General features: G+C 46.3%; 1 protein-coding gene across 1 annotated transcript in view; it reads left to right on the forward strand.

Annotated features, from left to right (window-relative positions):
• Positions 1–27337, forward strand: part of COCH (cochlin) — a 578282-nt gene that overhangs the window by 499253 nt on the left and 51692 nt on the right. Inside the window, exon 10 of the mRNA XM_085627370.1 lies at positions 10125–10351. Within this exon, the coding sequence (XP_085483496.1) occupies positions 10125–10351 (227 nt within the window). The remainder of the gene's footprint in view (positions 1–10124; positions 10352–27337) is intronic.

A 27337-nucleotide genomic window follows, 5' to 3' on the forward strand; every position in this document is an offset into this window, starting at 1 on the left:
CTTTGGAGAGAGCTTGCAAAGTACAGCAGGTACCCCAAAGTCAGTGGGCAGCTATCTTGTGGCTCTCCTTCTCTGAGAAAGGCAGAGACAAGCTCCTCACAGTTAGTGATGAGGATGCAGATAATTACACTGTCCTGAAGGGTGCTCTAATTGATGGGTTTGGCCTAACCACTGAACAATACAGGTTGTTGTTCTGGGATACCCAGAAGACACAGACTCAGGACTGGACTGACTTTGTAGATTGTGCCACTAAGGCTCTGGAAGGCTGGCTAGTGGGAAGTAAGGTTAAGGACTATACAGGATTGTATAATTTGATCATGAGAGAGCAAATCCTTAACAACTGTCAAAACCAGCTACTGCATCAACACCTGATTGATTCTGATCTGACTTCTCCCCAAGAATTGGGAAAGAAGGCAGATAGATGGGTCAGGACTAGAGTTAAGCAGAAAAACCAGAACCAGGGCGGTGATCAGAAAAAGGCAGACCAGAAGGGTAATGATCAGAAACAAAAAGACCAGAAGTCTTCACCAGGCCCCCAAAAGGCTCAGGGGGAGGGTGGTCCCAAAAAGGATAAAAAGAAAGATGGCCAAAAGAAACCATGGTGCAACTATTGTAAGTCCAACTCACATTGGTTTAGTGAGTGCACCAAAAAGGATAAGCCCCCAGCCACCATTGCCCCTAAGGCAACTGTACCCCCTAGTCCAGCTGTAAGTGGTGGTTCCCAGCAAAAGGGTGTAGTAGGGTTAACCCTGGGAACTGAGGAGGATTCTGGCCTAGTCAGAATACCTACTCAGGCTGTTCTGATCTGTGATGGGGACTTAGCTTTGTCCTCTACTGTAGGCCCCAGTAACCTGGGCAAGTACAGACAGACTCCTTTTATCAACCAAAGAATGGCTCAGGCCTACAGGGACACTGGGGCTAGTGTCACAATGGTGACACCTGCCTTTGTGGACCCTGGACAGATCATACTAGGTGAGAATTACCTAGTGACCAACGCTAGCAATGCCACTACCTCCCATAGTGTGGCTATTGTTAACTTCTCCTGGGGAGGGGTAACTGGCCTCAAGAAAGTTGTTGTTAGTTCAGACCTTCCTGTAGAGTGTTTACTGGGCAATGATCTTGAAACTTCAGTTTGGTCTGAAGTGGAGTATAGGACCCATGCAGAAATGCTGGGGATAGATGCACATGTCCTTGCTGTGACCAGGTCACAGGCCAAAAAGTGCACCACTGAACAAGTGCTGGATCCTGAAACTATGGACCAGTCACAACCCAAGAGAAAGAGCAGTAGGGTTAAGGCTGTGCTTTCCCCCCTGCCTCAGGTGGTGGATCAGCCCTCCCAGGAGGATGATTCTGAGAGCCCTGAAGGAACTGTCCTAGAAGAACTTGAACCTGATCAGGTTGAGTTTCTTGGGACAGGGGGACCTTCAAGGGCAGATCTGAAGCAGGCTCAATTAGACTGCCCCTCTCTTGAACCCCTCAGACAGCTGGCTGCTGCTGAGGCTGCAGGGAATGCTCAAGGTACCCATAGAGTGTATTGGGATGAAGGGCTACTGTACTCAGAGGCTAGAGACCCCAAGCCTGGTGCATCCAGGAGGTTGGTCATACCACTGAAGTTCAGAGGCTTCCTTCTTACCTTGGCCCATGATATTCCCCTTGCAGGACATTTAGGCCAGAACAAGACTTGGGACAGGCTTGTCCCTCACTTTCACTGGCCCCATATGTCAGAAGATACTAAGGAGTTTTGTCGCTCCTGTGTCACCTGCCAAGCCAGTGGCAAATCAGGTGGCACCACAAAGGCCCCCTCATACCACTACCTGTGGTGGGGGTTCCCTTTGAAAGAGTGGGCATAGATATTGTAGGACCAATGGACCCACAAACAGCATCTGGGCACAGATTTATACTGGTGATAGTGGACCATGCCACCAGGTATCCAGAAGCTATTCCCCTGAGGACCACAACAGCTCCTGTTGTGGCAAGGGCCCTGCTTGGAGTATTCTCCAGAGTGGGCTTTCCAAAGGAGGTCATTTCTGACAGAGGTGCCAACTTCATGTCAGGATACTTGACTGCAATGTGGAAGGAGTGTGGTGTGAACTACAAGTTCACCACACCCTATCACCCACAATGCAATGGGCTTGTTGAGAGATTCAACAAGACCCTAAAGGGAATGATAAAAGGTTTACCAGACAAGCTTAGGCGAAGATGGGACATCCTTTTACCCTGCCTTCTGTTTGCTTACAGAGAGGTCCCACAAAAGGGGGTTAGCTACAGCCCTTTTGAGCTTTTGTTTGGGCATCCTGTAAGAGGACCCCTATGTTTGGTGAAGGAAGGATGGGAGAGACCTCTCAGACAACCCAAACTTGACATAGTGGATTATGTACTTGGTCTCCGCTCCAGGATGGCAGAGTATAAGAAGAAGGCTTCTAAAAACCTTGAGGCAAGCCAAGAACTCCAAAAAGCTTTGCATGACCAAAAGGCTGTGCTGACTGTTTACCAGCCAGGGCAGAAAGTGTGGGTGTTGGAGCCAGTGGCCCCAGCAGCACTCCAAGACAAATGGTCTGGACCCCACACTATTGTTGAGAAAAAGGGAGAAGTCACCTACTTGGTGGACCTTGGGACTCCCAGAAGCCCCCACAGGGTGCTTCATGTCAACAGATTGAAGGCATATGTTGACAGGGCAGACATGGGCTTACTCATGGCTACAGATGAGGGGCAGGAGGAAGAGAGTGACCCTCTCCCAGACCTGTTGACTCAGAACCCTGATGATGGCTCAGTTGATGGTGTGGTCTTTTCTGACAGCCTCACTGTCCATCAGCAACAGGACTGCAGACAGGTTCTGCAATCCTACAGACATATGTTCTCTCTGACCCCAAGTCAGACAAACTGGTGCACCCATGAGGTGGACACTGGTGACAGTCTGCCTGTGAAGAGTAAAATCTACAGGCAACCTGACCATGTCAGGGACTGCATAAAAGTTGAGGTACAAAAGATGTTGGAGCTGGGAGTCATTGAACCTTCAGAGAGCCCTTGGGCTAGTCCCGTAGTTCTTGTGCCAAAACCTCACACCCAAGATGGTAAGAGCGAGATGAGGTTTTGCGTGGATTACAGAGGTCTCAATGCTGTCACTAGGACAGATGCCCACCCAATACCTAGGGCAGATGAGCTCATTGACAGACTGGCAGCTGCTAAGTTTTTGAGCACATTTGACCTGACAGCAGGCTACTGGCAGATCAGACTAGCTGAGAATGCAAAGGCCAAAACTGCTTTCTCGACCCCAGGAGGACATTATCAATTTGTGGTAATGACCTTTGGTTTGAAGAATGCACCTGCCACTTTCCAAAGGTTGGTGAATCAAGTCCTTACTGGGTTGGATGATTATTGTGCAGCTTATCTTGATGATATTGCTGTCTTTAGCTCCACCTGGGAGGATCACCTGGTCCACCTGAGGAATGTTTTGGAGGCCCTGCAAAAGGCAGGCCTCACTATCAAGGCCACTAAGTGCCAGATAGGGCAGAGCAAGGTTGTATACCTGGGCCACCTAGTTGGTGGGGGTCGGGTTCAACCACTGGAGAGCAAGATCCAGACCATAAAGGACTGGACTCCTCCAACTACCCAGACTCAGGTCAGAGCTTTCTTGGGCCTGACTGGGTACTACAGAAAGTTTGTTAAGAACTATGGGTCCATTGTGACACCACTTAATAACTTGACCTCCAAGAAGATGCCAAAGAAAGTTCAGTGGACAGTAAGCTGTCAAAAAGCATTTGATGACCTGAAGCAGGCCATGTGCAGTGCACCTATTCTGAAAAGTCCAGACTACTCCAAAGAGTTCATTGTCCAGACAGATGATTCTGAGTTAGGTGTGGGTGCTGTTCTTTCACAACTGAATGTAGATGGTCAAGACCAGCCCATTGCTTTTATAAGTTGAAGGCTGACCCCTAGAGAGAAACGTTGGTCAGCTATTGAGAGGGAGGCCTTTGCTGTGGTTTGGGCCCTGAAGAAGCTGAGGCCATACTTGTTTGGCACTCACTTCAAAATTCAGACAGACCATAAGCCCCTCTTGTGGCTAAATCAGATGAAGGGTGAAAATCCCAAACTTCTTAGGTGGTCCATTTCCCTACAGGGGATGGACTTCACAGTGGAACATAGACCTGGGACTGACCATGCCAATGGACTCTCCAGATATTTCCACTTAGAACATGAAGACTCAACTGGTCAAGGTTAGTTTAATGTCCCTAAGTTTTGGGGGGGGGTTGTGTAGGAGAGTAGGGTCTGCTTTCTATGTTCACCCCCACTTTTTGCTTTTGCTTTACTGGTTTTCGACTTAGATGTGGCTGTGGGCCTGCTAATCAGACCCACAGCCCTGCTGTTCTCTCTCTAAATTGATACTATGTACTTTAGGTGCATAACCCATTGGAATAGGATCACCTTATTGGCCCCTGTACAGTGTACCCTAGGTACCCAGGGCATAGGTGTACCCTAGGCCTACCAGGGGCTGCCACATGTATTATGCCACCCCTGGCCTGGCCTTCCATTATGACACAACTGGCTGATCACTCAGCTGGGGCAAGGTTGTGTAATCACCCCTTGCTTAGGTGTAGTATTCCTATACCCAACTTACATATAGACACATGTGTACCTATCAGCCACTCCTATGGCAGGCCTTAACAATCCTGGAGGCAGAGTGCTTGGTAACATGTGAGATGGTGCTCTAGCATGAGCTGAGCCTGTCTGCAGCTTTCGGAACCATGTCCTTATAGCTGTTCTATGATATAGCCTACCATATACTCTTAAAGTGCCTTATAATCTTAAACGGTTATGGTAACTATGGTTTGGCTTTATCAAAACATGTCGTGTAAGGTGTCTAACACTTTGGAATAATACCCCCATCCCATTTCTGGGGATGAGGATAGTATCCCTCCCTTCTAGAGGGAGAAGACATGTTGTAACCTACTTACCCGGTTAAAGTTAACCAGAGCCCCAGCATCACAAAATGGATGCTGCTGTCACAGACACGAGTCTGACCTCCTGCTGCTGGGAGTGATCCCGGCAAGGGAGGCTTGGACAATAGGTTTCCTGCCTTGGGAGGTGCGAGCACCACCCCAGACAGGCCTTAGTGTATTGGGGCAGGGAGGGATGAATAGAATGAGACATGCCTGGGGCACACAAGGTGTCCCGTGCATAGTCCAGTTCAAACCGGTGCTGGGGCACTCCAGCCCCAGTCCTGGCGCGAAACTGGACAAAGGGAAGGGGGTGTAACCACCCCCCTCCCAGGTCCCACCCATAAGGCGTGACCTAGCAGGTATCCCAGCCCCCCAGATTAGTATAAGAGTGGGAGTTGGGCCTCAAGACTTTAGATTATCCTGAACCTGCAACTTGAACAGAAACTCTGGACCTTCGACATTCGACGAAAGAAGAAGACTGAAGAATCTCCCTTGTGGCCAAGGAGTGGCTACCCTGTGCAAACAGGCACCATCAAGAGACTACCCTTTGCTTTGCTAAAGTTCTACGAGGGACCGACTGCAGAGCCCGACCAGAGCCTTGACTTCCAGACTTCTCCGACCCTGATCCACATCCACAGCCGTGCTGAGATCCGTGGAGGCGACGAGAGACGTGGGACCGGCTACCTGGGAAAAGTGGCTAGTATCTTCAAGCGCAGCTTCTGAGGCACCCTCGAAGTTGTGCACCGGGGATTGAGAAGCCCCAACCCCAAGCACCATCTGCACCGAAGATCAGCCCCCCACACTCCACGAGTCCTGCGTGGGGCCCTTCTGCATTTTCCAGCTTGCCGCGTCTGTCCGGTTGCTTGCCCGCTGGCTAGTGGCCTTTGAGACGACGCACCCTGAAATCTTCAGCGCTGGTTTGGCTCCTCCAGACTGGCTCCCGCTTCTCTGCCAAGGAGAAGCACCCCAGACCTTCCTGGTCTGCACCAGAAGCAAGTCCTCCGTTCTTCGTGGGTTCCGCTTGCCAAGGCTTGGTGAGTCCTAGTCCAACTTCGACGCCGCCGACAGCAAGAGCCTTCGTGGGACAGCTCGCCTCCTGGTCCTGGTCGTCCTCGACGTTTCCTGGTCCTCGTGGCTGCAGCGACAAGCTTCACCTTCACCTGCAATCTTCACGACATCGCCTGGTTCCACGTGGTCACTGGCTAGTGACCTTGACTCTGTCCCTTCTGCTTGCAGGTCTCCTCTCCTCTTGATCCCAGCCTTGGGATCCACCGGACACTCTGCACTGACTGCCTGTCAGCAACTTTCCTTCAGGCATCCATAGAAGTCCACGACGAAACCCGACGCAAGTTCACACCTATGCACCCGCAGCCTGTGGGCTAGGTAACTTGGGTACTCCGGTGCTCATCAGGATAGTGACTATCCTAGTGTCTAGTTTTCCAGTCTCGACTTCCTAGCTACTCCGGAAGTGTCCTAAATCTATCTATTTCTAAACTGTACTATTGCTAGTGACTTTTACGCATTACGCGTGAGTGTTTCCACTCTGCACCTGAATCCCGTGGGCCTCCCACTTCCTAACCTTTGGTAGTATAGTGTAGCCCCAGCGATTCCCTAGGCCTAGGCCTACCCTATTTCCGTGAAAGTGGTCCTTATACCACTTACTTAGTATATGGTTTGCGTGGCCCCTAGGGCCTAACTGTATTACTTACCTTGTGACTTAATGTATGCATAAATAAGACTGTGTTGTACTTACCTCTAATCTCATAAAGAGTGCTGAGGGTTTGACTAGAATAAATACACTTTATTTTATATATATATCTGTTGTGGTGTCCTTTCATTTGGTATTCAAGGGATTATATATGGTATCACAGCTGGCTTCACATGCCATTCAGAGTTTAGCCTAAGACTGCTCTTGTCCATGCTACCACTAGGATAGCTGGTCTATAAGGTTGACTTTACAACCAATCACCATAAGGGTATTTGGACTGATATAAGGTGTACACTAGAACTAGTGACATCATACATCAGGCCAACTTCTCACACTCCGGACTCGTCCTTCTTTTCTAAAGTGGTGACCCCCTTTCACATCGGGCAATCTGTCACGTTGCCCACCTTCTTTCCGCCTCCGCATCCTTCAAAAGAGGAAGAGAGGCTCCACCGTCTGGACCCAAAACGGGCGCTGTCCTTTTATTTGAACCGCACCAAACAGTTCCGGGTGGACGACCAACTTTTTGTTGGATACGTAGGAGCTAAGAAGGGGAAAGCGGTACACAAATGGACCATCTCACGGTGGGTTGTGTTGTGTATTAAACTTTGCTACTCCTTGGCAAAAAAGGACCCTCCTGTTGGGCTGAGGGCCCATTCCACCCGGGCCACAGCGGCTACTACTGCCCTGGGCCGGGGAGTTCCCTTGCAGGACATCTGTCAGGCGGCGACGTGGGCTTCACTGCACACGTTTGCCAAGCACTATTGCCTGGACAGCCAAGTCCGGAGAGATGGCTACTTTGGCCGTTCTGTTCTCCAGGACTTTCTGGTGTGATCTTGGTTCGCAGACCCACCACCGGGGTTGGTATTGCTGGGGTATCTATTCTAAGGTGAGGAATCTAACTAACGTGTTTCTTTCAGATGAACAAGTTACTTACCTTCGGTAACGATGTATCTGTAAGAAACATTAGTTAGTTAGATTCCTCACCGACCCACCCATCCTCCCCGTTCTGCGAACTGACATCTAGGGTTAAGGCTATCCTTTTCAGGGCCCCAGCTTTTTTGGCACCAGTGTCGGTCTCTTGCATGGCTCTGCGTTCCTGGCGCGGAAAGCTATGTACAAGAACTGACGTCAGCGCGCGAGGGCGGCGTCTAAGTACTCCGACGTCATTCCGGCGCACGACGCTAACAACGGACGCGGAGCCGCAGACGACGCCTAGCGACGCGCAAGGGGTATTGATACAAAAATCTTTCCGGATCCAGCCTGACTCCTGGGGATATTCTAAGGTGAGGAATCTAACTAACTAATGTTTCTTACAGATACATCGTTACCGAAGGTAAGTAACTTGTTCTTCTGGGGCCCTAGTTTCATGGTACCAGTGGTCAGTTTTTTGCATGGCTCTGCGTTCCTGGTGCGGAAAGTCGTGTACAGAACTGACGTCAGCGCGCGAGGGCGGCGTCTAAGTAGCTGCCGCGACGTCATCTCGGCGAGCACAACGCCAACAGCGGACGCGGAGCCGCACGACACCACCTTCTGACGCGCAGGGGTACTGCTGACGAAAACTTTCTGGATCCAGTCTGACGCCTGGGGGTAATTCTAAGGTAAGGAATCTATCACTACTAATGTTTCTTACAGATACATCATTACCGAAGGTAAGTAACTTGTGCATTAAGTACTCAGCCTTGTCGGCTACATGGCACACTTAGTGGTATCTTAGCTAATGTTTTAAAGTATTTTTTCTATGTAACACATCAGTCTCTTTTGATTGGATACTGCAATGTTCTAGGCTGCACACAATCGTAGACTTAAAGCCAGTCTTTTACCATCAGACCTGTAGATGATGTAAATGTTGACTGCGGTCCACGTGACATTCAACTTTTATGCCAGAGGTTAATTTCTTGCTCTGTGGAATAACTTAAATGTTAAACAAGCCAATTGGCTTTATCTATTTTTAAATCTTGGTTAGGGGTGAGAGCATACACACAGAGAATGAGTTATTCTCACCTTCTCAATTCCAAAACGTTCTGAACCATCTGGGATGGTCATGCAGAATGTGAATTTGATGGCACAAACAGTCGAAAGGCTCATCTTTTCACTAGAGAACCAGAAGCACATTTTTTCCACACACGGACCAAGAATCCCAAAGCAATGCAGCATTTTTTCTAGTCAAAAACTGTGTTCCTTTGGCTTTTCACTGTCACTCATTGTCTTTAACAGTTAAGTGACTATTTTTTGCTTTCTTTTTTATTTTACAAAAGTAGGAACAGTGTTTTAATGATTTCTTGTGAGGTGTTTACTTTCTCAGCTGTGATGCAAATCAATGTACCTGCTCTCTTTGACAGATGGCATTAATGTGTTGGGAATATGTCTAAGGAGAATGACCACAACAAGTGCATGGAGTGCCTTTCATTCTGTCACACAATGGACCTTGTCCACTCACAGCAGCTATGCAAAGCTTAGTGCTGAAAGCAATAGATTCTGAGCGCAGAACCTAGACAGCCCTGTGTCAAATCCAGGCCCACCAACTGTGCACACCCTTTAACCATGCACAGTGAGCTTTGATACAAGGCCTGGTTTATACACCTCACCAATTTTTCCCTTGACCATAGCATATGCAGTGTTGCATGCCCTGTGTCACACTGCATGTTTATCACCATATTCCCGTTTATGACTTTTAGAGGGCTGCAATTCAGAAATTCATCCATACATTTACCAGATACTATTCAGAATCCAGGATGTATACCCAAATAAGTGAAGCCACCATGAGACGATTGTCGCCAGTTGCTAGTGGGTATGAACGTGCTATTCCTTTGAAAACAATCAGCAAAGATCCCATTACTGGACTCTTTAAACAACGTGTTCGAAAACAGCTGTTTTTGCACGTGTGCAATATTGAATTTTTTATAGAAAATTGATGAAATACATTGTATGTGTTAAGCACAGTGGGGCTTATTTACAAGCCCCTTGCACCGCCGGCGCATTACTTTTAATACTGGAAGAAGTGACGTACTGTCAGCACAACTGGCTTGTAAATAAGCCCTAGTATGTTTACATGTAAAATGTATTTTAAAAAAGACATTGTACATAGTATAAAACACTGCTCTGTGATATTGCACAGGGGTATTTGCTATTTTTGATTTCAATGAAGAATCCCACAATAGAGAACTAGGATTAAAAGCAATTAACTTTTCCATTGAAGTAGTGACTCTTGTGTCTCATCACGAATGAAGCCTGCCTGGCACTATTTGTGCCCAGTTATTGCATGAACATTTTTTCACATCCAATTTGATGCCCAGGGTTATGTTGAAAGATGATAAATCTGTGGAAAGATGAATTTTCAGCAGAAAAAATAAAATTGAATAATTAGACTTCTCTACATGTCCACAACTGTAGTTGGATGTTATCAGTAGTTTGTCTTTGACTATTACAGAACCAATATGTATTTTGGTATATCCTCACTATTTGAATTTTCTTTAATCCAGGGAAAGCTTTAAAGCATACAGCACAGACCTTCTTCACCCCCGAAAATGGAGTTCGAAAAGGAATACCTAAGGTTGTTGTGATATTCATAGACGGTTGGCCTTCTGACAACATTGAAGAAGCTGGTGTGGTGGCCAAAGAATTTGGCATCAATGTATTTATTGTGTCGGTGGCAAGGGCCGCTCCTGAAGAACTGGGTATGGTGCAAGACATTGCCTTCATTGACAAGGTACAACAAAACTTTTGTGTTTATTACTTGCTTGTGACATGGTCTAACAGATATTACACAGAGTAATTGACTAGCCTACATTTAGCCAAGCTATCCAGGAATACAGGACAATTCTAATAATTGCGCACAAATGTACAATCAAGATTTCATCCATGATGCTGTCCATACCCAACCAGTAGTGGATAGGTTATATATCAGACATTTATGGTGCTAGTGAGACTAAAGACACATTATGTTCGAGGCATGTGTGCTGTAGATACACATGCTTTGCATACTCCTGCCAACTAGTGTGGGGTCTGGATGTTTGCCAGTTGTTTTTTATCGAAGAAGTCTTTTCAGTCACAAGGTACGATGACTCCTCCTTTCAGTGATAGTGTGCATGGGCATCGACTCCACTGTTAGATAGTTTTTTTCTGCCATCGGGTTGGGACATGTATTGCTGCGCTCTGGTTCAAATCTGTTCTTTGGGTTCCGCTCGGTGTGGAATCCACTTTACCCTCAATGGTATTGTTTCTGTACGCGTTTCCCTGTTCTCTACGTATCGATTAGCTCCACAAATTCTCCATTTTCGATCGGAAACCTTGTGGGCGGCCGTCGGGCCTAGCCGTGTCGGTCCAGACTTCTGCCAATGGAACGCACACCATAATGAGTCATGCAGGCGATATCTTTAAAGACCCTGTCCGGGCACGTATTTTAACTCCAAGAGTAGACAAAAAACATAAACCCTCATCATCAGATCCTATGTTTATAAAAGGACAATTACCTCTTGACTCCCTAGTAGTGTCCAATGCTCGCAAAAGAGCTAACTCACAAACCTCTGAAGATGCACCTCCCCTAAAAAAGGAGTCGAAACGTATAGATGCCTCAAGAAAACGACTGGCTGTTCTAGCCGCTAAACACTTGTGCATCACAAACACACAGTGCCTAGTAGCTAGATACAACAGGGCACACTGGGATAAGATGGAGCAACTGCGCCAATATCTCCCAGACGAACACAAAACTAAGGTACAGCAGTTAGTTGAAAAGGGAAAATACATCTCGAATTCCTCAATCAGATGTGCTTTAGACTCAGCCGACACTGCAGCATTCTCCTCAGAAGGCATGCATGCATGGCTTAGGATCTCGGGGTTTAAGTCTGAAGTTCAACAGTCCATTTTAAACACCCCCTTTGACAAAGAACACCTGTTTGGTCCTGTAGTCGACCAATCCTTAGAAAAGATGAACAAGCATTTTCCATACAATAGGTCTCTTGAGCTGTTGGCATTGCTAATAATAATGCAACACCAATAGCAGCTCAAAGATTCAGTAATGTGAGACCTATTGCATTGCAATTGTTTTTTTTTGTTATTTTTATATAGCACAAACTTGCGTGAATGGTGTGTATTTATGTTGCATTGAGTACAGTGTAATTATGTGTTGTGTTATTATGTGGCACAGCGTGGTATTGTGTGGAGTGTATTTATCTTGCATTAAGTAGAGAGTAATTATGTAACGTGCAATTATGTAGTACTGAGTGGTATGTGGAGTGTATTTATGTTGTATTGAATACAGTGTAATTATGTGATGTGTATTCACACAATCACAAACACAACACACAACCACACACACAACCACCACAACCGCACACATAACCACCACAACCACACACACAACCACACATACACCCACACACACAACCACACATAAAACCACACACACACACATACAAACACACACACAACCGCGCACACACACACACAGCCACCCACACAACCACACACAACTTAAAGGAATCGGGTAACGGAAAGAACTCTATCCAAAATCACACGTTTTCAGTCCAGTCAGAAAGTATGACTTAGCCCCAACGAGTCCTTGTTTTGTAGCTAAGCAGATACAGTCAATTATTTCAGTAAGCCTGACGCGACATTAGAAAAAGGGAAGTATAGTGCAAATATTAAGCACGCATTGTTTACCTTGTAACCGCGTAATATTTGCCGCGCATTTTAATTTTTTTTACCTTGTAACCGCCTTCATTTATTTTACCTTGTAATGAAGTAAATATTTACCGCGCATTTTCATTTACTTTGCCTTGTAACCGCTATTTTACCTTGTAACCGTGTAAAGATTAGCCACGCATTCCTCCCAATTAAGCAACAAACTGTATTGCAGTCGCAAAGCCACAAGTAAAGTGATCGCAAAACTGAAAGCAAAGCCACAAGATGTGTTTGTTTTACTGTCTGTTTCTTCTCTCATAGTGTATTCATCTTTCTCTTAGTTTGTGCGTTTCTATCTCTCTCTCAGTCTATCTGTGTGTCTCTGTCTTTGTATATGCTCCTCTGTGCCCGTCATGCTCCGCTATGTGTGTCTACCTATGTGTACACTGTAGTTGCGTGTATGTATCAAACTCTATATGTGCCTTTTAGTATTTATAAGTTTCTCTCATTACCTCTGCCTCTGTTCCTCTTTGTCTATCTGTCTCAGTTTCTAGCTTTGTGTATGTGCCTCTGTTTCTGTATATCTCTTTGATTGTTAATCTCCTTTTCTATATGTGTGTACGTCGGTTTTCCTGTACCTAGGTCTAGCTCTGTGTATTTCTGTCTATATGTCTATAACTCTATTTGTAAGCAAGCGCCATTTTAGATTAAGAGAATCTGGTAACGGAAAGAGAAAGAACTCTATCCAAAATCACACGTTTTCAGTCCAGTCAGAAAGTATGACTTAGCCCCAACGAGTACTTGTTTTGTAGCTAAGCAGATACAGTCAATTATTTCAGTAAGCCTGATGCGACATTAGAAAAAGAGAAGTATAGTGCAATTATTAGGCACGCATTGTTTACCTTGTAACCGCGTAAATATTTGCAGCGCATTTTTCATTTTCTTTACATTGTAACCGCCTTCATTTATTTTACCTTGTAACGAAGTAAATATTTGCCGCAAATTTTCATTTACTTTGCCTTGTAAACGCCTTCATTTATTTTACCTTGTAACCGCGTAAAGATTAGCCATGCATTCCTCCCAATTAAGCAACAAACTGTATTGCAGCCGCAAAGTCACAAGTAAAGTGATCGCAAAACTGAAAGCAAAGCCACAAGTAAAGCGATCGCGAAACCGAAAGCAAACGCTTTTGGAAGCAGAGACAGCCGCCAATGGTGCGCGCGCGCAACAGACAGCCATATGCTTTCCATTATCGCGCCCGATAATTGAAACCAGATAGGCTTTAGTGCGTGTAACAGACACCAATAGGCCATGGGCGGAGCGATGCGCCCGCCTTTGGCCTATTGCGTGCTCTGTCTAAAAAATACAGCCACTAAAAGCCCAATAATAGAAGACAAAACAAAAAACACGCACGAGCGTGTACGATACCAGGGTCCATTTCTGAACCCCGGACAAAAGGACTCTCGCTGCGTGAGCACTGCTGCGCAGTGCAACGCTGGGCGCGAGACCTAAAAATGTGAATGCCAACAAACTGACAAGTTTGTGGGTATACATAGACTTTCCGGGGCACCCCCAACGGGGAACATTCACTTGCTATCCATTGTAGCAGATTTAGACCCATCTAATGTACACAGATTTATAAGTTGACGTTCACATTTCGTAAATACAGAGTGTGAATTCACATTTGCAAAGTGGGGTGTTGTGAATCCCCCTCTTTAGCAGCAACAGCGGGGGTTCTTGATGGGCCTCCTCTTTCTGCAACTCGGCAGACAAAGGCTCATAATTAGCGTGAACCAAAGGGAGGGTGCGTGGGTGGCATATTGAAGGGATGGATGAATGTGTGAGTGAAAGGGTGGATTAGGGTGAGTGAAAGCGTAGATGGGAGATGGATGGATTTCTACAATCGTACATTCTCAGGTATTGCCCCGAGAATCTGTAACTCCCTTCCTCCGGAAACTAGACTGATTCCTTCTACACTTGTCTTCAAAAGGGAAGTGAAAACTACACTGATGAACTCCGTGCTGAGCTAGAAACTTTTGTCCTTTTGTGTCCTATCACGTACCGCTGATTGATGACCTACTTGGCAATTGTATTGTCCCATTGCCTGCCTCTTTTATGTCATTTTGTTGTCATTTTTTACCGGCTGTTATATCATTGCTGTTCTCACACAATTATCTACCTATGGGTTTCTCAATATATAAAGTGCTCTGATACCCACCAGGGTAATGTTCGCGCTGTATGAAACTTTTAAAAATAAGATGGATGAATGAGTGAAAGGATGGATTTATGGCTAGGTGAGGGAAAGAATGGATGAATGAGTGAAGGAGGATGGATGGATATGTTGCGTGACAGGGTGGGCGAATGAGCGAATGGAGGGATGAATGAATTAAAGGATGGATGGATGAGTGAAAGAGAGGATGGATAGCTAGATGAACTGGTGGATGGATAAATGGAGTAGAAGGGTAGATGAGTGGAAAGACTGATCGATGAGTGATGGAATGGATGGATCAGTAAATGGGAGGATAGATGGATGGATGGACTGCATGAAAGTGGATGAATGTGAGAATGGATGAGTTGAAAGATGGATGGATGAGTCAAGGTGAAGATGGGCAGATGGATGGATTGATGGATAGCGTGAATGGGTGGATGTATGGACAGAGTGAAAGGATGGATGGATGAGTGAAGGGATTGGAGTAAAGAGCGATGAGTAAAAGGATGGCTGTTAGAATGGATGAGTGAAAGAGTCCATAGATGAGTGAAAGGGAGGATGGATGGATTGAGTGAATGGGTGGATGTATGGACAGAGTTAAAGGGTGGATGAGTGAAAGGATGGATGGATGGGTGATGGATTTTTGTAAAGATGGATGAGTGAAAGGATGGCTGTAAGAAGGGCTCAGTGAAAGTCGATGGTTGGGTGAAAGGGAGGATGAATTCATGGGTGAAAGAATGGATGGGCAAATGAAAGGGAGGGTGAATGGATTGACATATGGTCAAAGCATGGATGGATGAGTGAGTGAAAGAATGGATGGATGAGTGAAAGGGTAAATGGATTGATACGGGTAAGGATGGATGGATGAATGAAAGGATGGGTGAATGAGTGAAAGGGTGGATGGAGGAATGGAAGAGTGAAAGGATGGAAGGCTGAGTGAAGGGTGGGTGAATGAATTAGTGAAAGGGGATGTATGAGTGAAAGGTTGGATGGGTGGATGGATGGGGTGGAAGGATGGATGAATGAGTGAAAGGGTGGATGGAGGGTTGAAAGGGTGGATGGGTTTGATGGATAGGTTTGGAGATGGATGGGGAGGTTTGGAGATGGGTGGGTGGGCAGACAGAATGGTGAAAGACTGACTGATAGATGAAAGAATGAATGGATGACAGAATGTAAAGGTGAAATGGTGGATATTAGTGGGTAGCTGGAAGGATGAAAGGATAGATGCTTGGGTGGAAGAGACAAGAGACCTCCTATGGGGAGGGTCACAGTGACTTGCATCATGGCATAAGAGCTTTGGTTAAAAGTGAGGGGTGTTTTAATTCTCTGTCTACTCCCTTGCTCGCAAATCAATCCACTTGCTGATGTAAGTTCAATGTACATGTGTAACTGTCTTCGTGAGTCGTGCATGCCCCACCGTGGTATTCTTAGCAAATCACAACACACAGTGTCAGGCCAATTAGCATGTGCACGTTTAGGTAGCGTGGAGGAATCGCCTATGTGCATGCGCACAGCATCTTTTTATCATTAAAAAAATCATGGGTTTCCACTTTTGAAAAGATTTTCTCACACATGTATTTTCGCGTGAATAAATGCCCTATAAGATATTCTTTGATTGTCACGTTGCTAGAATGTCCTGCTACGCTTTTGTATTGGGGTTTTCACAATTGTTTTGTCAGCCCATTCTCATTTTGGAGATTGTTACAGATTTACTTCTGTCGACAGCAGGAGTAAATCCATTCCCATAGTGGAAATGGTAAAGGAATACCTCCAAAATTGGTGACGGTGTAGGTGAAGTGAAACTTTTTTTAAAGCTATGATTGATTCAGGCAAGACATTTTTGCATGGTAGTTGTACATCCTTTACAGATTTGCTTGCAAAACTGCCGTCGTGAGTGAGGCAGTATTAATGCACGTAGCTTTTTTAGGAAAACTCCTGGAATCCTTTATGAGTTTCAATTCCCGCCCATAATTACACAACTTCGTCTGCAGGGCCTGAGTTCTCACCAAAAATAGCCCCTAATTAGAAGTTAGCAATTTGGTCCGGAAGAGAGGGCGATAATAACTCTTGCTAATGGATGTTTTAATATTTGCAATAGATGCGGTACTACTCGCATCATCAACGCTTAGAAACTGTAGAAGTTTAAGCAGAAGCGCTAGGAAGCGCTATGCTGTAAAGTCACTGTCACATAGCAGATCAATCCTTTCCCTCTAGAGGTTTTTATTGTGGAGGCTATAGAAGAAACAATTCCAAAGGTAGGGGTAAAGGCTCCACACCGCGTAACACCCCTTCCCCTAACAAGCAGTGACTTACCCACACTTTCCCCAGATCATTTAACACCTGTCGGGGGAAGACTTCAACAGTTTCTCCCCATTTGGCAATCTATAACAACCGTCAAATGGCTGCTCGACCTTATCCAACATGGTTGTTGCCTGGACCTCACTACCAATCCACCAAACAATCCACCTCACGTTCACAAACTGTCGTCAGACCACTTAGAGTTACTCAAAAAAGAGGTGCAATCTCTCTTAGAAAAGGGAGCCATAGAACCAGTTCCATTACACTACCAAGGTTAAGGAGTTTACTCTCTTTATTTTCTAATCCCCAAAACGGACAGATCATTAAGTCCAATTTGGATCTCAAAGTTAAACCTGTACATACTGGCAGAACATTTCCACATGGTAATGCTTCAACAAGTCCTTACACTTCTACAGCAAGGCCATTTTATGTCCACACTGGACTTAAAAGACGCATATTTTCACATTCCCATTCATCCAGCTCATCGCAAATACCTCAGATTTGTGATAGCAGGCGAACACTATCAGTTCAAAATACTTCCATTCGGAGTGACTACCGCACCCAGAGTATTCACACAATGTCTAGCAGTTGTGGCAGCTCATCTCAGAAGACAGCAAATTCATGTTTTCCTGTCCCTAGACGACTGGCTCATCAAAGCTAGCACACGCCAAATGTGTCTAGAACACGCTACACCTTCTCCACCAATTGGGTTTCACGGTCAACATTCAAATGTCTCACCTACAGTCTTCAGAGATACAATCCTATCTAGGAGCCACTCAGCACTCACATGGCTTTAGCCTTCCCCAATAGACCCAGAATTTCCAATATCCAAACTCTATTGCTGCCGTTCCAAATCAACCAAACCTTGCCAGCCAGGACTTTCATGCCGCTATTGGGAATGATGGTATCATGCATTGCAATAGTACCTCATGCAAGACTACACATGCGTCCACTACAAGAATGCTTAGCATGTCAGTGGAATCAGTCACAGGGTCAATAAACAGATCTATTGTTGGTGGACAGCCGCACCCATCGCTCTCTGCAATGGCGGAACACACAAAATTTATCAAAAGGGTGGCCTTTCATCGACCCTGTTCCACAAGTCGTGCTAACAGCAATCTCATCTCTCATGGTTTGGGGTTCACTTCGCCATCATTACACAATTCAGGTTCTCTGGGATGACAAACACAAACGTATCCACATCAACCATCTAGAGCTTCTAGCACTTGCAAAGTTGTCCAAGTCCGTACGGACCACATGACCGCGATGTTCTATGTACAAAACCAGGGTAGGACACACTCTCTCCAACCGTCACGACTGTCTTAGACAATTTGGAAATGGGCAATCCATCACAATATTCACCTTCTGGCAGAACATCTCCCAGGAGTGAACAATCGAATTGCCGATCTTCTCAGCAGAAAGAGACCGCAAATACACAAGTGGGAACTTCATCCCCAAGTTTTCCTTCCATACTTAGAACAATGGGGATATCCGGAAATAGATCTGTTCGCCACAGCAGACAACGCACAATGCCCAAACTTTGCCTCCAGGTTCCTACACTCTCCATCCAAAGGCAATGCCCTATGGATGAATTGGTCAGGAATATTTGCCTACGGTTTTCCGCCTCTCCCACTCCTTCCATTTGTGGTTCAAAAACTCAGGCAAACATCACTCCCACTGATTTTGGTAGCTCCCACAGGGGCCCGTCAACCGTGGTACACCACCCTGTTAGAGCTTTCAGTAGTTCCACATCAAAAGCTACATCTCACCTCCAGTCTCCTCACGCAGAACCAAGGAGAAATCAAGCATCAAAATCTCAAGGAGGTCAACTCAGCGATTTGGCTCCTGAAGTCATAGAGTTTGGATATTAAAATTTGCCACCAGACTGTGTGACTATTCTGAAGTTTGCCAGAAAACCTACTACCAGAGCTTCCTATGCAGCAAAATGGAAATGATTTGTTGTCTACTGTAATAACAACAAAATTCTACCTCTAGATGCTTCTGTTCAGAACATTGTTTGTTACCTTGTGCACTTACAGCAATGTGGGTTAGCTATCTATTCGGTTGCACCGTGCAGCAGTACCTGCGTTTTTGCAAAACAGACAACATTTGTCTTTGTTCAAAATTCCTGTCATTAAAGCCTTTATGGCGGGTTTAAAGAGAGTTATACCGCCAAGAATTCCCCCTGCACCAGTGTGGAATCTTAATGTTGTACTTAAAAGACTTATCAGTCTACCCTTGGAACCACAACACAAGTTTGCATTCCTTATTGCAATCACTTCATTAAGGAGAGTTGGTGAGCTACAGGCATTAGCCTTAGAAGAACCCTTCTTTCAACTCCATAAAGATAGGGTAGCTTTGCACCAATCCAAGATTCCTTCCGCAAGTGATTTCAGATTTCCATATTAATCAATCAGTTGAGTTACCTGTGTTCTTTCCTCAACCTGATTCAGTAGCAGAATGGGCTCTTCAAACTTGCTACGCAATAGCTAAAATAACTTTATACCCACTAGAGCGCATTCCACTCACAAAATAGGGGCATCTATGGTCTTCTTAGGTAACATCCCTGTAGCTGACATCTGTAAAGCGGCCCATAGGTGGCAGTGCTCTGTGAGAAAATACTGCCCTCACTCACAAAACTGTGACATGCTTCATCATTGGGCTTTCTTCAGTACACCCCTGCACTGACCAACGCCTGGGGTGGAGCAAAGGGAGGGGAAGACAATACAAACATAAAAATATATATATATTTTGATTGGGATGATCGAAAGAAAAGTGCAGTGAAGGTTAAAACTAGCTTGGTGGTGTCCCCCTCTCAACAATGTATTCCTGGGCCCACCAGCTAAGTCTAAAAACGTTCCTTCACCCCTCTTTACTGTCAAAGTGTCGACATGTTTCTGCCGTTTGATAAGTGCCCACAGTGTTGGGTCACACTGGCATTCCTAAGGACCCTTCGGATCCCAAAAATGTGATACCCGCTGTTCCTGGGTTGGATATCCTTGGAATCTGTTACTTCCGAGCAAAGGGTTCCCCTATGTAACTCACACTCGATAATCAGTAGGGGAAGACACAGAAAAAGGGTGGAATCATTTATTCGTACATGGGTTCCTATCGAGTGTTAGTGCTGCAACACTCAAAATCCATTCTCGTAAACTCTGATCTCTCAAAGCTGATGCGTACCACCAAGTTGCTCCCTATAACCAGATCGGTATGGGATGTTATCACAATGTCCATGTTAGGACCCACCATTCAATCATGGGATAATTTCCATAATCTCATTCGCAGGGGATCATTCTTTCCTAGACCGGAGTCCAATGCACATCCATTGCGCTCACTCATGCCACGCCACTATAATCAACTAACCAAGTTCCATATCCTACAATGCTAAAACTGGCAAGAATTTGGGAAAGTCACACTCTGGGGAGAATGAAAAGAAACAATTGGGATTGGACAGTAGCATAGTATATCGGAGAAACATGCAGGGATTGGTAATACATATCAACAATGTCCTAATGTATATGAAATACGTAAATAAAAGAGGCCCTTGAACCTGAGAATGGATGCAGTTGAGACTCCAAATCAGTTGTTGCAATTTTCTTGAGTCATATAATAAAATAAATGCAAATCACATCTGTCCAGTACAATTTCACGTGGACTCGGCTTAGTCCTTTGACTGGGGTCGGCCCCAATTGACATGAGTGCTAAGGGTACAGTGTAGTTGACATGAGTGCTAAGGGTACAGTGTTAGGCCAGTTAAATCAATGTTCTTCACATATCTTAAACAACCAATTTTTTAAAGTTTGTTTGCTGTGTTACACTATCCCTGAGGATTCTGACTGGTAAGCACAGTAAAAATGTTGTTGAATCCCCAAAGTTTGGCATAGTTCCTGAACTACAGAGGACTGACTGCTACCCCTCTGAATTTCTTCCCTCGCACTCACTCATACACACGTATATATGTATATACATATATGAAGAGAGTTGTATCAGTAGTTTGTCCTTTTCACGATTTTCATTTACTTGAATCCAGGAAATTAAATTGACAGATCACCCCAAAACCTTGCATGTGCAAAGAGTCAAAAAGCAGCACTTTTTGATAAACGTTTGTGGAGATTCGTCATGCAGCTCTAAATTATTGTTATTGCCAAAATATATATTTTCACTGAAAAAAACAAAGTTTAAAGTAACATTATAGTTAGGTGAGAATTTCAGTGACAACATAATGTAACTGAGTAACCACTGAAAGTCACCAATAACTCGTGCCCTAAAGTAACTATAACTCCCGCCCCCGCCATGCACAGTTTTCTTAACAATAATTTCATTGCATTTGTTACAGTGGTATCATCAGTGATGTCACAGAACATGTCTTGAGTAATGTAAAATCTGCAGTAATTAGTAGTGCACAGCAAGAGAACGAATTATAGTTAACTGAGGCCATGAGTTATTGTTCTCCACTAACACCTATCTCCAGAACAACATGAATGTGCAGTATGGTGTTGCCAAGGAGTAGCCTCTCTGCTGACAGCGCTCCCTAGACAAACATGGATATGCAGTGGTGTCTGGGAAGGGAGTGACCTGTCCGCTAACACATATTACCAGGGTGAGCGGTGTCTGTAGTAGGGTTTGCAAAAAATGTTTCTCTTCCAGGGGATACTCATCAATAGTCATAAGCAATAAATAGTCTCGCCCATGCATGGGGAACACCGGTGCACATATTCAATATAATATATGTGTATGTTTAACCTCATTAATGTATGTAGTACCCCAAAAACATACATATATATATCTTTTTATATATATTTTTTTTTGGGCTGAAAAATCCCAAAGTTTATACAGGGATGCTATAGTTAGGCTCAGATTTCAGTCGTACAAAACCAGTGAAATTCAGCAGTTATAGTTACCTAAGCTAACTATAACATACGCTCCCACAATGCACTGCTTATGACCTCATATTAAATCACTCATGACACTCATGACTCAAAGTCGATATTCATGACCACGACATTCTTGCTGTCAATATTTATGTCACGATATTTAAAACTAGATATTAGTGTGAGTCGACATTTCCAACTCAGTATTTTGACTGAATACCAAATTTACCTCTATGCTAAGAAGTCTGTCTTCCAAAACAACTGTAGAGACTATGGTATGGAAACACACTGTCCTGTTCACAGTAGACTGGGTAGAGACTATTCTCTCTGTGCATTACTCTCTTCATAGTGATGAATGTCCATAGTAGAGTATAAAATGGAGTTATGTCGGTAGCACTTCTTTTCCACTCTTTTTCTACCCTAGCTTGCCAAAGTCTTTACTTTCCCTCTATATCATAGCAGGCCAGGTCGCTATAAAGTTTCAGCAAAGCAGCACATCTATAAATTACAGTTCACAAAGTCGAGCTTGTGCAGTGTTAGCTAGTTCTGATGAACTGCACAACTGATCAGATGGAGACATATAGCCGCAGATTCCGTACCTTTGAATTTTCCAAGCATCAGACTGTATCCGGAAGATTTTTCTTTGAGCAGTACCCCTGGGCCCCGGTAGATGGAAACGGTTGGCTCAGTGTGACATCGTCGGCATCGTCTGCGCTGTTGTGAAGTCCGCATCACCTATATAGACACCATCCCAGCGCGCTGACATCAGTTCTTTCCGCGCCAGCCACTGCAGATCCGTGAAGAGAGCTGCCCTCTCACTTTTTGACAGGGTTTTTTCAACGTTTTGTCGAATCCTTTTTTGGTGTGTAGGTTTTCCATGATGTCTAAGAAGACTTCTGGTTTCAAATTGGGCGGCGCCTGTTATCGTGCCATGTCAGTGACGGCCCTACACCTAGTTTGCCTCTGGTGCCTGGAGCATGATCACGACTTGAAGTCATGCTCCGACTGCCGGGCCACGGCTCTGAAAGCTTTGAGGGAGCGGTCCGTAAAGTTGCCTTAGGCCTGGCATTTGGCACCACATCGTTCTCCTCGGAGGTCTCATTCACGGTCCTGGTCGAGAGGAAGGTCAGGGCCCTTCTCTGGGAGTCCAAAGTCTTCGTCCTCCCACTTGAAGTCATCAAGCCAGTCCGTCAAAAAGCACATGAAGTTGAAGCGTGCTTTGACTTCTCCCCATCCGTCGTCCGACGCTAAGAAGGTGTCTCAGCGTTCTAGGACTCGTTCTTCTGAACCTGGGTCTGCTCCGCGCTTCCCCACTGTTCTGGGAGCTGGAGCAACCCCGCCCAGCTTAAAGAATCTCACGACGCCATGTGCCTCATATTTGGGCGGCCTGACCCTACCGCGTGCCTTCGGGCCCCAGAGGCTCAGAGGGGTCTCCATCAGGTTAGGCGCCGGGGGCTCTGGCACAGATGACCCCCACCCCCCATGGATCCGGCCCGATGCTGGTCATGCCGGCCCGACATCAAGTCTCCAGACGCCGGAGGCGCAACCCCCATTCTAATTCCAGACGGCCGGGAGCGATACTGGCGCTGATACCAGCGCAGACAGAACCCTTAGGTCCTAGGTCGTTTCCTCATCCGCATTCTGAAAGGCTAGGAATGGATGAAGATTGCTATGGGTCACTGGACCCTTTAAAAAGACCAGCCTTCCTAAGAAATTGATTGGTATGCCGAATAGGGGGATGCCAGCCGTCCGGATACCTTTCCAGATTCTGTCCTGCTCTCTGCCCCCACTTTGACTATGGAGGAGGGAGCAAGCATCATATGCTCTGGTGGTGCGAAGGGCAGCTGGGGTCCTGGACCTTCAGCTCCCTTCGTGGCAGTCAAAACTAATATCTTGACAGAGGTCCTGCAGGCTGGTGTCTCCTCCTGGGAACCCTTGCTGCCCTTCAACAAGGCCTTAGCTGATGTCCTACTGGGAACCTCGTCCAAGCCCGGCCCAGGGGCTGCTGTGAATAGGGCAATTGCCCACCACCATAGCCCTGCACTGGTTGACCCAAATTTCCTCACCAACCTACCCAAAGAGCTTGATGGTCCAAGCCTCTACCTCCCACTACACTTTCCCTTCAGCACCCCAGACAGGGAATCCAAGAGCCTGGACAGTTGGGGTAAGAAAAAATTTTCTTCCACCAGCCTTGCATTACAGTTGGTGAACACCGCATGCTTATTCCCCGTGGGAAACGGTTGCGCAAGTGCTGCCACAGGTCCCGGAGGAGGTATGGGCCATCCTCGCCCAAGCAGTATCAGATGAGAGAGATGCAGCAAAGGTTGCCATTCCTTGTGGCTGGAGTGCAGAGTGATTTCATTGACGGTGACTGTTCGATAAATAACCAACAGAAGGTGTGAAGTCCGTGGAGAACAGAATGGTCAACCAATAAATGCTAAGAGAAAGTGCATGAGATCCTACAGGTAGTCGGGACACCACCTAACAGGAGGTGAGAGTCCATCAGCCCACCCTTACTGGCGGAGCATCGTCATTTGGAACTCTAAGCGATCACGGTCTGAGCCCACAATCGCGGATCGCCAGGGGCTCTGCTAGGTGCACAGGCCAGTGATTCCTGAAAAAGAACACTCCTGCCAGGTTTTATACCTCAGACCTGGGGACTCAAGGAATGTGCAGTGCTCATGTGTGATGTGAGGTTAAAAATGAATACTTGGTCAAAAAATTTGTTTATTAGGAATTGACCAAGTTTCATATCTAAAAGAGCCTATAGTCTTTTCAAACCAATATATAGACTAATCTCTGGCTCAGTTATGGTGTGGTCGACATGTTTCAGCCGAAATGGTCGGATCGACCCGGCTTTCTTCAGGACCAAAAAATATATTCTAAGATGCTACTGCTCCAAAAACACGTGATTTTGTGAAAAGCAAAAAACATTCAATCAAAATGTGAACATTGGATAAGATAGTGGCAATAGCCACCCTACCAGACATACAGTCTCGTGTTTGAGTGCAAGAACAATGTCTCCTTTCCCAGCCTTATGTGGGAGAACTGCCTCACCTCGCCCGGCTGACTGCTCGGAGAAGGAGGCACCGCTCTGTCCGTCGATACCTCAGGCTTGCCAACGAGCCGTCTGGGAGTGACTGTTCGATGCCATGCCTTGTTGAGGACTTCTGGTATTTCGGGGATGTCCAGGACTCTCTCATGGACATGCCCTTTGATGGCACACCTCTCTTCAGACAAGGCTGACATGACGCTAGAGCGCTTTAAGGATTCGCCAGCTTCGACCAAGTCCATGGGTCTCTCAGTGGCCACATGTACCCCATCTGCCTTTTTTGGCTACGGAAGGGGCTTTCAGTTGCACCAGCCATTCCCCAGCCACAAGACTGCGCAATGTTCAGCAGCCTCTGCGCGGCTTGTTCCGACCCTGTGGGTCGGGCGGCCAGAGGTCAGGTCAGACCCCCACCCTTCCTGCAACCTCAGCCTCCAAACCTTTCTAGTCTGGTACTTCCAGATCATGGGCGGTCAGTTGGTGGCAGGCTCAACCATCACCTCCACCACTCACAGAACATCACTTCGGACAGGTGGGTTCTTAAAATAGTCCAAATGGACTACTCCCTCTCCTTCAAGACTATCACTCCCTTTATGCCTACAACTTACGACTGGCTAACAGAGGATCACCTGACTTTGCTTGAGAAGAAAGCCATGACTCTCTTGGCTAAGAAAGTCATAGAGGGGGTTCTGGCGCCAGAAGTAGGCTGTTGTCATTATTCCCTGCTACTTTCTGGTCCCGAAAAAGAACAAGGGTATTTGCCCTGTCCTGGATCTGCGAGCCCTCAACTACTTCCTCAAAAAGGAAAAGTTCAGGATGCTCACTCTGGCTCAAGTCTTGTCTGCACTGGACCCAGGAGACTGGATGGTAGTGTTAGACATGCAGGAGGCTTATTTTCATAATTCCCTTCCTGCCTGCGGTTTATGGTAGGCCACAAGTATTTTCAATTCTCTGTGCTGCCCTTTGGCCTTACCAGGGCCCCTCAGGTGTTCTCCGAGATGATGGCAGTGGTCGCAGCTCATCTGCGCAGATCAGGTGTGCCAGTCTTCCCCTATCTCGACAACTGGCTGTTGAAGGTGAGCTCACCCCAGGCTGTTGTCTCCCACCTCCAGACTGTCGTACCTTCTGCATTCACTGCGGTTTATTATCAATGTCCCAAAGTCACACCTGACTCCCTCTCAGACGCACAGTTTCATCTGAGCTGTTCTGGACACAGTGCAGTTTCGGGCCTATCCTCCTGAACGGCGAGTCCAGGATATTCAGGCTTTGATACCTATGTTTCACCCTCTATCCTGGGTTTCGTTGAAAATGACTATTAGGCTGCTGGGCCTCATAGCCTCCTGTATCCTGTGAGTGACACATGCCAGATGGCATATGCAGGCTATGCAGTAGCACTTGAAGTTCCAGTGAGCGCAGCATTAGGGGAATCTCTCCGACATAGTCCAGATCTCGGAGCGAACTGCACAGGACCTGCAGCAGCGACTGACGAACCATAATTGGGTCAGAATCAGACCCCTCTCCCTTCACCAACCAGACGCGTCACTCCTGAGATGGAGCAGCCATCAGATCAGAGGACTCTGGTCTCTGGCAGAATGCGGACTCCACATCAACTTGCTGGAGCTCAGAGTGATTTATTTGCCATTGAAAGCAATTCTTCCTTCAGTCAAGGGAAATCTGGTTCAAGTGTTCAAGGACAACACCACCGTCATGTGGTACTGCAACAGACAGGGCGGGCTTTGTCTAGAGGTTCTGCTTCTCTTGACATGGCTGGAACAGCAGGGCATATCCCTGGTGGTTCAACACCTGACAGGTTCTTTGAACGCCTAGGCAGACAAACTCTGGCAGCAATGCCTAGTGGCTCACAAATGGCATCTCCATCCGTAGGTAGCGCAAAGTCTCCGCTGAGAATGTGCAGTGTCAGCAGTTTTGCTCGCTGGAGTTTTCAAGGCGGTTCTCACTCTGAGACTTTCTGTCTCAAGTGGAGTTCAGGCTTTTGTTGTGCCTTTCCACCCATACCACTCCTGTCCAGATTGCTCAAGATCAGGAGCGACCGAGCCCAAGTCATTGTTGAGGCTCCAGACTAGGCACGGAGAGTCTGGTATCCCAAGCTTCTCCAATCGAGCATTGATCCTTCAATCAGGCTGCCCCTAAGGGAGGATCTTCTGTCGCAGCAGCAGGGGAGGTTCCTCCACCCAAACCTGTGAACTCTGTGCCTCCTCATGTGGAGATTGAGCGGCTGCAGTTTGCAGTGTTATTTTGGCAGCCAGGTGGCCCGCCACCGAGTTGAACACCTGCGGTGGAACAAATTTGTAAAATATTGTATAGAAAGGTCTATTGATCTTCTTTCTGCTTCCGTGTCTCAAGTTTTGGTTTTTATTTTGAACCTTACCCAGCAAATCTCTGCACTAGGCACTATCAAGTGTACCTTTCGGCCCTGTCTGGCTTCCTGAGGCTGCCACACCAGCCCTCCTTATTTAAATCTCCTATTGTAAATAGATCCCTCAAAAGGCCGTGTACTGAGGAAATGTTGCATATTTGTGTTGGACTATGGACTGGTGTGATGTGCGGGCGGGGGGGGGGCTTTGGGGGTCTGATGTTTTGCAGACCAGGGGGGGGTTGAACAAGGATGCCAATTCTCACTGTTCT

Source organism: Triturus cristatus, chromosome 9, assembly GCF_964204655.1.
Source record: "Triturus cristatus chromosome 9, aTriCri1.1, whole genome shotgun sequence".
NCBI classification, from domain to species: domain Eukaryota; kingdom Metazoa; phylum Chordata; class Amphibia; order Caudata; family Salamandridae; genus Triturus; species Triturus cristatus.